An 11,899-nucleotide genomic window follows, 5' to 3' on the forward strand; every position below is an offset into this window, starting at 1 on the left:
ATATTTGGGATGCCGAATCATGTTCAGTAACTGTACTTATTCATATGAAAATAGCCAGTCTAGTATCCATTTCAAAACAAAACTCTAGATCCTTGTAGATATATTATCCTAATGAAAATACAAGTGCTACAATAAATAAAAAACAATAAATAAAGAAAATGCACATGAATAAGCCGATAGAGTTTGTAATGTTTTTATTTTTAATAGTTTAATCGAAAGATGGACACATGACAAACTGGTGACTATACCAGACATTATATATTTAACTTTTGTATATTTCGTTTTTGAGTAAAATATACCAATAATGAACACAAACAAGTATCTAGGCAATATGACTCTATGATTACATGTGTATAATAAATGAATGAAGTAATACTAACACATTAATTATTGAATCAATGTACATCTTTCGACAAAGTTGAAAGAATTTAACAAATTAACCTATTTTATCTAATATTATTTAAGTCCCTCTCTCTCTGTTGTTGACTAAAGATTGGGGGGAGCACAGAGTCAAATTTCGTCTCCGCCTCCTAAAAATGTTCACCCAATCGCTTCCACCCTGACTTGGACCAGTCTATAAATACAGGCTTCGCACTGAAAGTGTATTCATAATTCTCTCAATGATCTTGGAAGTTTGACGTGAACATTAAATTGCGCCTTTATGTCAGAAATTGTTTTAATTCCAAGAGAAATATACATTAGAGGGCATTTGCAGCGTGCCTATTCCATCGGGTCGCAAGAAAACGTGCTTTGAATTGACGACTTTTGAAAGGACTTCACATTAACATTTTGACAGTTTGCAGGAGTGCAGCTTTGTCAATCAATTTGCGCATCGAACTCAGTGACATTCATTGCAGCCCGTGGGCACAGCAGCAGTTGGATTCTAAAGTCTTGAAAGGAAGGATTTTTTTTCACTCCAAGAGCAATTCATTGCTTTAGCTCAGCGGTAATTTTTTTCGCATGAATCTACTCGACCCCTTCCTGAAGATGACAGACGAACAGGAGAAATGTTTCTCTGACGCTCCAAGCCCCAGCATGTCTGAGGATTCGGTCGGCTCGCCGTGCCCGTCCGGCTCCGGTTCCGACACCGAGAATACCAGGCCGTCCGATAATCATCTATTACTGGGTCCAGACGGCGTGCTCGGCGAGTTCAAGAAGGCTGACCAAGACAAGTTCCCTGTATGTATCAGAGATGCAGTGTCTCAGGTGCTGAAGGGTTACGACTGGACCTTGGTGCCCATGCCAGTCCGAGTGAACGGCTCCAGCAAAAACAAGCCTCATGTCAAGAGACCTATGAACGCTTTCATGGTGTGGGCTCAAGCCGCCCGGAGGAAACTGGCGGACCAGTACCCACATCTCCACAATGCAGAACTCAGCAAAACCCTCGGCAAACTCTGGAGGTATGTTACAACTCCTTATCGTCACTTTTCTCCGCCATTGAGGAGATTTTCACTTGATCAACTAATATTTGTGCTATTCAAAAATGGCTTCATAGATAAAGCTTGAATAAATAGCAGTGTGTACCAATTATTTCGAAAGATGTCTGGTGTGTAGCTACATGTGCAATTCAATAGTGTAGGATATGTGCATAATTTCGATTCGAATTAGTCGTTTTCAAATATTGGGATATAATAATAACATCTTAATAATTATAAGAATACTTATTTCAACACTTCGAAAAACGTGTCATTTAATGCAATACTTGTTTCCAGATTGCTCAACGAAGGCGAGAAGCGTCCGTTCGTAGAGGAGGCTGAGCGCTTGAGGGTGCAGCACAAGAAAGATCACCCCGACTACAAGTACCAGCCCAGACGGAGAAAATCCGTGAAGAACGGGCAGGGCGAACCAGAGGACGGCGAGCAAACCCACATCTCTTCCGGTGACATCTTTAAAGCTCTCCAGCAAGCAGACTCGCCCGCGTCCAGCATGGGCGAAGTGCATTCACCCGGTGAACATTCAGGTAAGAATAATTCATTCGAACAATTCATTATATTGTCGTTCTAGATAATACTTGCTTTTGGTCGATATAATAATTTTATAGTATAATGGGAATCACTATTATGCCGGTGAAATTAAAAAAGTAGTTATATATATATCCTTTATATTGGAAATGCCTCTACTATCCTATTCAAAACGTGAATATCGAAACGAAACAATTTCAATGCCTTTAGGGCCCTCATGAACTGACACACCTGTCAATGATTTGTGTTTTTTACAAGCCATCATGCAAATCTACCACCTGTCTTTACTACTTATCTATTTTTCGTTAAAGCACATTAGATAATGACACCATTCCCTTCATGGAGGGAAACTCCGAAATCTTAAAGCATATCTTTATTAGCTCCATGGTTGCATCAATTGTGTCAATAATATCATGATGGTGTGCAGTGAGATTAACTCTTTCTTGCTTTATTTTTTGACCACCAGGCCAGTCCCAGGGCCCACCTACACCACCGACCACCCCCAAAACAGAGCTGGCTGCGGGCAAGGCCGACCTGAAGCGCGAGGGCCGCCCCCTGCAAGAGGGCACGGGCCGCCAGCTAAACATCGACTTCCGGGACGTGGATATCGGCGAGCTGAGCAGCGACGTCATCTCCAACATCGAAGCCTTCGATGTCAACGAGTTTGACCAGTACCTGCCGCCCCACGGGCACGCCGGCGTCAACGGCGCCCAGACGGGCTACACGGGCAGCTACCGAGGCATCAGCGCCAGTTCCATCGGCCAGGTGGGTGCTGGAGGCCACGGCTGGATGTCCAAGCAGCAGCACTCCCTCGCCGCCCTGGGTGGAGGTGGCGGTAGTGGGGGAGAGCAAGGCCAGAGCCAGGGGAGAACCACTCAGATCAAGACGGAGCAGCTGAGCCCCAGCCACTACAGTGAGCAGCAGGGCTCTCCTCCCCAGCACGTCACCTATGGTTCATTCAACCTGCAGCACTACAGCGCTTCATCCTACCCCTCCATCACCCGCACACAGTATGACTATTCTGATCACCAGGGCGGCGCCAACTCTTATTATAGCCATGCAGGTGCCCAAGGCTCAGGGCTCTATTCCTTCAGCAGCTATATGAGCCCCAGCCAGAGGCCCATGTATACCCCCATCGCTGACCCCACCGGAGTGCCCTCGGTGCCCACCCAGACCCACAGTCCACAGCACTGGGAGCAGCAGCCTGTCTACACCCAGCTCTCCAGGCCCTGAGAGGCCAGAAGTTAGAGGTCAACCCCTTAGTCCTTAGCACAGACTGTCCCATAAGAACCCATCTCCTACCAGAGACTCTTATCTCCCAGAATCCTCGCGGGCCTACAGGCCTCTACACCAGGGTTCTTCAATTCCAGTCCTGGAGGGCCGAAACACTTCTGTTTTTTATTTCTACCTGGTAGTTAATTGCACTCACCTGGTGGCCCAGGTCTGAATTAGCCCCTGATTAGAAGGAGAGGATGAAAAACAGAGGTGTTTCGGCCCTCCAGGACCGGAATTGAAGAACCCTGCTCTACACCAACACACCCTCCACCGCCAATAGAAAAACATTCAAGGACTTTTTTAAAGTACTGAACATTTATTATCTTCGGAAAAACGGCTCACGACAGTGCCTTTTTTAATGCTCGGAGTTGTGATTATATTTTTATAGGTATAATGTTAAAAGAAACTCGTTTTTGAAAAGAGGAATCCTCTGTGAGGATATATTTGTTATGAATATTTTAGTATGTACTGTGTATGTGTTCTGAACTTTATTTTGGTACTATATCTTTCGGGGGATTTATACGTTTAATGAGGAAGAGACGCTTTAGGTGAACAACGTCCTCCGCGGCCTTACTTCTGGCTCATGTATTTTTGTACAGGAACAGGAAGTCAAAAGAAAATAATCCCTTTACTCACTGCCTGTCCTCTTTTAATACATTCCGCTTTGATTCTCATGTATATATCTTATTGTAATTGTTATGAGATCTTATAAGAACTGAGCAAAGCTGGTGTTTAAATAGTTTATGGCCATGACTTACTATGTGACCATGTCATCAGTGAATTAGACAAAGTATCGCTATTTTCTTGTCGTTATTGTGTTGGGAATGCTAATAGCATTAGAAAGTGCCATATACTTACACCAGGGGCCTTACTGACTGTGTTGCTAGATGTGATTGAGAAATGCTTTGTATTGCCTTCATGCCATTGGTGCCTGTTGAAGCACAGTAGAGAGGCTCTTTACATTAGCGATGCTAGCACCGCAGTGGAGCCTAGAAACCACAGCTGAGTTCTCACTTCCTGTCTCTGGAGGGATACAGGAAGTGGCCTTTGACCCCAAGCAGTCTCCCTTCCAGTTGAGTCGTTCCTCTGGCCTCTTATTCCTTCCAGTCTTAACCTCTTTAATTTATTCATTAGCAATTAATTTTATTTGAAAAGTAATAACTATTTTGCATTTTATTCCTTTTTAATTCCGCAGCGACTAATTGAGATGAGAAAAAAATAACTTTTCCGCAGATGGATTAGTTGTTTCGATGTGGTACAAATTGTTTATTTATAATTTGTAAATGTTTTCAGTTGAAATAGTTATTTTGATGATCTAGTTGTGTACAGCTTACTTCTAATTATGATCAAACTTGATCTGAAATATCTAAAAAAGAAAAAACTGGAAGTTGTTTTATTCATTCTAACAAATATGGATTTAATGGTTATTGGAGCTGTGGCTGCAGTGTGAAGATGTCTTTCTATAGAATCACCAGCATACTTTTTTGTTTTTGAAAAAAGTGATGTTCTTTATTCTCTATTCCATATCTTAGTTCTCATGTTGGCATCTTTGTAATTCAACTGAATTCTTCTTTTCCTAGGTAAAACATGCCATTGTCTTAAAAGAAGCTTATCTTTTGTATTATATTGTTTGCAATAAAAATAAAACATATTGAAAATAAACTCTATGGTTCTGTTTCAAATGTTCAGAGAATGTTATTTTAGATACAGTATGTGCATGCACACTAGCAGGGGGCTGAACAGTTTTATCGACTACATTTCTGGAAATCTCTATCATGTCAACTTAGGCGCAGTGGGATTCCTTTATACCCATAATGCAATGCTTTATAAGGGAAGTTGACTCATGCTGAGAGAAAACAGTAAGATGGAGACGTCATCTAATGACTTAGAATCACATTAAAAAGGAGGTCAGAACCACTGCAGAACCACGGCAGTTTATCAAACGCGAGAAAAAAACTTATTTCATAAAAGAAAGAAAAGCAATGTAAGATTAAATGTAAAGTAGAAACAAAACATAACACAATAGTAAGATTTGGTGAAGTACAACATTGAATAAATGTAAATAGACTAGCCAGTTCCTATGCTGTAACCAGTCAACTACATAGATAATACTACTGTAGAATGAGAATAGGCCTACGTGTGTAACTTCTCAAGCCCAACATGTGACATTCATTTGTCATGTAAAATACCCTGAGGAAGGAATATCCAAAAGGTTTTAACAAACTATTAACATTAACCCTTACCATAACCCTAACCTTAACCCTAACACTAACCTTAACCCTTACCATAACCCTAACCTTAACCCTAACACTAACCTTAACCCTTACCATAACCCTAACCTTAACCCTAACCCTTATTCTAAACCTTTCCCTAACCCTAACCGTAACCTTAGCAAGCAGTTGCTTATCAACAGATAGTTTGTTGATTGTATGAGCATCTACAGATGGACCATCCAAATGACTACAAATAATTTTCGAAGCAAACTTCCATTGTCCTCCCTAGAGTTCCTGAATATGTTTACATTGTCAGCTTGCTCGACTCTTTATGTTCCTACACCTTGGTTGGTGAGCCAGGGGCTACTAGCTACTAGCTACTAGCTTCCTTTCATCCTGTCTTGCAGGCTTCCCAGACCATGAGGTCACCGGGCCATCATTACTACGGCCTATTGGGATGATGTATGTCCACACCCCTTCCCCGAACATGTATACCCCACTGCTTAGAGAAACAAACTGCACATAAAATGATGTTTATTCATTACCAGCCATACCATAATGGGATTGCGCCACCCTCTATAAATCAATGACAATGTAAACACAATCAGTGGCTAGGTTGGGGAACTTCATGTTGAGAGAATGTTGCTTTCATGTTGAAAGTTAGAGGTAGGATTTCAGATGACATCTCTGTCCTCACGTCAAGTGGACTGGATCAATTCCTCTACCACCAACCCACCACTACGCCTCACTACCTCACTGACTGGCTGTACAGACTGGACTGAATGCACTCAACCCCTATTTCATATTACACTATAATGTATATTGAGATCTGTGGACTCACTGGCTGATTGCCCAAAGCCTGGTCTCATAGTGTGTGCTGTAGACAACTCTTCTATCGTTGTCATGCCTTGCAAGTTGGCATGGAACCAGTAATATGCACCGCCTTAGTGTGGGATGAATGAATACTATACTGGCCCTGTATAGGGAACTTTAATTGTGCATCATAGGCAGGCATAGAGGTAGTGGAATGATCCAAGAAGTGCCGAAACGTAAAATATAATACACCAATGACATCAGACAAAAAACTGGGAAATGAAACAGTGCTGTACAAGATACCCAACACACCAGGGCCGGGACTCAAATAAACCACACTGAACTTGACTTTTAAAGGTGTGTTAGAATCCCAGCCGATGTCTTGTGTCTGCAGTGTGGTAATGTAATTAACAGTAGTGTCTGAGTTGGGGATGGTGGTCTGCCTGACCTGCTTTTGCCACGAGCCTGGTTATGTAGAACTGCTTTTTGGTTAATGACAGCTTCCCCTCTTTCCCTCTTCCCCACAGCAGGAGGCAGCAGACTGTGTAAGACCTGGACCCCCTCCTGCCGAGACCCCCAGAGATCCCCTGAGACACATCTATCACTGCCTCTCTGCAGTGGCCCAGACCAGGAGCAGGGCAGCGGGATAGGGGGGCAGGGGGCTAAGGGGGGCAAGGGGATGAGGGGGCAGGCGGCAGGGGTTAGGGGAGAGCAGCTGAGGATGGTCCACTGGAGAGGAGGAAAACCAGGGAGAGCGGGGAGAGAGAGACGGAAAGAAGGGGGAGAGAAGGAAGAGAGTGGGGGAGAGAGGGAGGGGAGAGGGGATAGAAGGGGATAGAAGAGAAATAGAGGTGGAGAGATTGTACAGAAAAACACAAAGTAATTAGTGAATTTGTTGTAATCTATATTATTGTTATTGAACACAGATGTAACAATGATTACTCTACTGATATGGTATCATACATGGTTTAGCTTTTCCTCTTCTCCCAATCCTGTCAATTCCCAACAGCAGCCTGGCTCTGGACCTCAATGTGACGCCTTTTCTCAAAAACAGGATAGAGAGAAGGTGAGAATAAGTGAGAGAGGACTAATGTCCAAGACATCTGAGGAAATCATCAACACACACTCCTACCATGTGTGTGTGTGTGGCGTGCATGCATGTGTGAAACAGAATCTCACACAGTCATCCAGAAATATGCACAGAAATATCCACAGAGTCCCTGGTCATTACATTACTGTGGGCTGTAACAGAGTCCCTGGCCATTACATTACTGTGGGCTCTAACAGAGTCCCTGATCATTACAATAATGTGGGCTCTAACAGAATCCCTGATCATTACAATACTGTGGGCTGTAACAGAGTCCCTGGTCATTACAATACTGTGGGCTCTAACAGAGTCCCTGATCATTACAATACTTTGGGCTGTAACGGAATCCCTGGTCGTTACAATACTGTGGGCTGTAACAGAGTCCCTGGTCATTACAATACTGTGGGCTGTAACAGAGTCCCTGGTCATTACAATATTGTGGGCTGTAACAGGGTCCCTGGTCATTACAATACTATGGGCTGTAACAGAGTCCCTGGTCATTACAATACTGTGGGCTGTAACAGGGTCCCTGGTCATTACAATACTGTGGGCTCTAACAGAGTCCCTGGTCATTACAATACTATGGGCTGTAACAGAGTCCCTGGTCATTACAATACTGTGGGCTGTAACAGGGTCCCTGGTCATTACAATACTGTGGGCTCTAACAGAGTCCCTGATCATGACAATACTGTGGGCTGTAACAGAGTCCCTGGTCATTACAATACTGTGGGCTCTAACAGAGTCCCTGATCATTACAATACTGTAGGCTGTAACATAGTCCCTGGTCATTACAATACTGTGGGCTCTAACAGAGTCCCTGATCATTACAATACGGTGGGCTGTAACAGAGTCCCTGGTCATTACAGTACTGTGGGCTGTAACATAGTCCCTGATCATTACAGTACTGTGGGCTGTAACAGAGGATGCTGCCCAGCCTGAAATAAAACTGGACTTTCACTGGATTTCATCAGATTAGTCATGTGCCGTAACATCTTAATAGCCCAGACACAGGCAGGAAATGACATCAGACAGCGAGGCTTTCCCTTCTTGCTGCTAGCATGACTGGGACTCATTGAAGTGGCACTGCCATGACCACATTGGAGGCTTCACCCAGTAGTAGACAAACAGAGTAAGGGACACAACCCATCAGCTTCACAACAGCCGCCCACAAGGACGTGCAATGAATACGTAATACAAGGCAATACGTTCACAATCCAGGGTTAAGTTTTCCCCAAGGTACAGATCTAGAATCAGCTGCCCTTCCCCAATCCTTACCTTAACCCATAGTGGAGATGATGCAAAACTGATCCAAGATCAGCATCTAAGGGAAACGTCCCCCTACACCTACAGAAGGTTTAGGTGCAAAGCAAGACAACAGTACTTGTATTGAAGGAAATAAAAACATTGGGGATCAGTCAATCTCAATCAAATGAATTTACTAGCCCTTATTACATCAAGCAGTTGTTACAGTGCTTTACTGTGACAGTAGAGATGATTGACTGTTGAAAATAGAACAGGATTGGAGGTATCCCATCAACAATGCTGTTAATAATCCTGAAAATAATACATTAATTTGCATTAATCTATGATGAGCTTCCCTCAAGCATTTTATCACAGTGGCAAATGGTCCTTCCTTCCACGTCATACCCACATGACCTTGGTTTAGGGTGGCATTGACAGCAGATTAGCTCAGCCATGTCAGTGTGTGTGTGTGAGACATGCATGTCTACAGCAGCAGCTCAGTCCAGTTTGTCAATATGTATGGAGGCGGTCCCAGTGCTCCCCCCTCCCCCCGAACAGCAGGATTGGGCTGATGAATGTTCCTGAGGAGGATCGGAAACAAGACCACATTTTTCTCTCTCTTTATTGTCCAGACAGGCATCTTTCTGCCTCTCCATGGGCAGTTCTCCCAGGACGAGGCCATTAATATTCTACTGGGACGCCTGACCCCGCCGAACCCAATGGGTGGTCTTTCTGAGGGCAACAAGGAAGGGGGAATGAAAGGAACCAAATCTGGCCAATCACCCTTGGAGACTGGACAACAATAAAACATCAAAACGAAGTGACATAACAAGACAGACAGCACAGACTACAGACCTCAACCATATTGTGGCTGGGGACCTTGGAGGGAGTGATAGAATGTGTGTGTGTGGGGGGAGTGTATGTTTGTATGTGTGTGTGTGGGTGGGGGGGGCACGTGTTTGCATGTCTTCAATGGAAGTGCTGAACATGAAAGAGGAAAAAACTAAATTGATATTCTGCTTTTGTTTTGAAGTGGTGTGTGTTGTTGCATATTCATTACACTGCACAACGGATGAAATGAAAAGCAACAGGAACTTAGAAGCTTTCTTTCATTCTGAAACATCCTTGGGGCAAACACTGAATACAAACTTCAACATCTATTTCACAATTCCCAATACTGCCTCATCCTTATTCGTGTCTTTAACATCAAGTATTAGTTTTTCATAGCTGTCTAGTACAGTACAGTCAATGTTTAAAGCTAAAACGTTAACTTCCTCAATTTTGCATTTTCTCTTTTCCTACCAAGCCAACTCCCCCCATTTGGACTGAACACAAGGGACAGTTTGAATTGACCCCCCCACCCCCCCCACCCCCATCTAGGTTGCTTTTCAATGGCCGGCTACTCCATAAAAGACAGGCTAAAACCAACACACAGCCCCTAGAGGAAACTCTATCTAAATCACGGTGCTCAAATGGTCCTTAGTTCAACCCCGCAGCGCACACACGCATGCACGCACGCACACACACACACACACAACCAGAAGCCAGCACTGGCTGGCCAGTCATGAGGGGTGTTGCCAAGGGAACAATACCCTCAAGTTGACAACTTGCTGCATCTGGTGATTAGTATTATGGTGGGAGTGAATGACAAACTAGACTGACTTCAAGTCTACCATGTGATTGGTTAAGTTTAGGAAAGTAATTCCAACTGGTTAAAGTTAGGGGTAAGAAATGTGATTAGGGGTTGATATGGGATTCGAACCAGCAACCTTGTGTATGGCAACCTCAAGTTACACCCTCCATCACCATCTCTACCATCAGGATATACACTGATGTTACAAAACATTAAGAACACCTTCCTAATATTGAGTTGCACCCCCTTTTGCGCTCAGAACAGCCTCAATTCGGTGGGGCATGGACTACAAGGTTTCAAAAGCGTTCCACAGGGATGCTGGCCCATGTTGACTCCAATGCTTCCCACAGTTGTGTCAAGTTGGCTGGATGTCCTTTAGGTGGTGGACCATTCTTGATACACACGGGAAACTGTTGAGCGTGAAAAACCCAGCAGCGTTGTAGTTCTTGACACACTCAAACCGGTGTGCCTGGCACCTACTACCACACTTAAATATTTTGTCTTGCCCATTCACCCTATGAATGGCACACATACACAATCCATGTCTCAATTGTCTCAAGGCTTAAAAATCCTTCTTTAACCTGTCACCTCCCCTTCATCTACACTGATTGAAGTGCATTTAATAAGTGACATCAATAAGGGATCATAGCTTTCACCTGGATTCCCCTGGTCAGTCTATGTCATGGAAAGAGCAGGTGTTCCTAATGTTCTGTCCACTCAGTGTATAACTACAGTCACATACTTTGTAAACAACGGGTGTAGACTAACAGTGAAATGCTTACTTACGGGCCCTTCCTAACAATACAGAGAGAAAAAACACGAGGAATAAATACACAATGAGAAACGATAACTTGGCTATCTATAGGATTCATATACCAGAACTTCACTGTTGTTCACTATTTTACGATAAGGCAGGCACACAGCTAGTGTTCTGACACAGCCTTAGACCCAATATGCATCCCAAATGGCACCCTAATCCCTGTAGGACCGGGTCAAAAGTAGTCCACTACATATGTAATAGGGTGCCACTTGGGACTCAGGCTCAGGATGTGCCAGTGTGACTTTGCCCTCTTAATATCCATCTTGTGCCGCCCCATGAGGAAATCCCCCTGCGCCAAGGGTCCAGGCTAGGCCAGGCCATGTTGAGCTCACTGTGTGTGTGTGTGTGTATGTGTGTGTGTGCGAGTGTGTGTGTGTGCTCCCTCCTCCCTGCCTTTGACTCAGGATGTGGAAGGAACCTGGCACAGGCCCCAGGTCAGTGCTGATAAATGATATTACCATAATCTCATTAAGTGTGTCTAAGGGTCTCATGTGGTCCAGACCGGCCGGCCAGTGTATGGGAGAGGTGGGTGGTTGGGAGTGGGGTGGAGCACAGTGGTGGAGCTAGTGGCCAAAACACATACACACACACACACACACACACACACACACACACACACACACACACACACACACACACACACACACACACACACACACACACACACACACACACACACACACACACACACACACACACACACACACATACACATACACACACACAAACTATCTACATTGGGTAGACACAGATAAATCATCATTCTCCTATTGATCAACATGTTTCACCTAACAGAATGGACAGATTTCTCACAGTACGGCGCCGTGGCTTAGTTGGAGGCTTATTTACTGTACT

The 11,899-nt window shown here is 44.1% G+C and overlaps 1 protein-coding gene across 1 annotated transcript; it reads left to right on the plus strand.

Moving 5' to 3' along the window:
- Positions 1-624: 624 nt before the first annotated feature.
- On the plus strand, positions 625-3,381 carry LOC121568723 (transcription factor Sox-9-B). Its single transcript, XM_041879125.2, has 3 exons — positions 625-1,400; positions 1,713-1,960; positions 2,428-3,381. Exons 1-3 carry the CDS (start codon positions 961-963, stop codon positions 3,192-3,194), a joined length of 1,455 nt encoding a protein of 484 aa, XP_041735059.1. The 5' UTR covers positions 625-960; the 3' UTR covers positions 3,195-3,381.
- The last annotated feature ends 8,518 nt before the right edge of the window (positions 3,382-11,899 follow it).

Source organism: Coregonus clupeaformis, chromosome 7, assembly GCF_020615455.1.
Source record: "Coregonus clupeaformis isolate EN_2021a chromosome 7, ASM2061545v1, whole genome shotgun sequence".
NCBI lineage: Eukaryota > Metazoa > Chordata > Actinopteri > Salmoniformes > Salmonidae > Coregonus > Coregonus clupeaformis.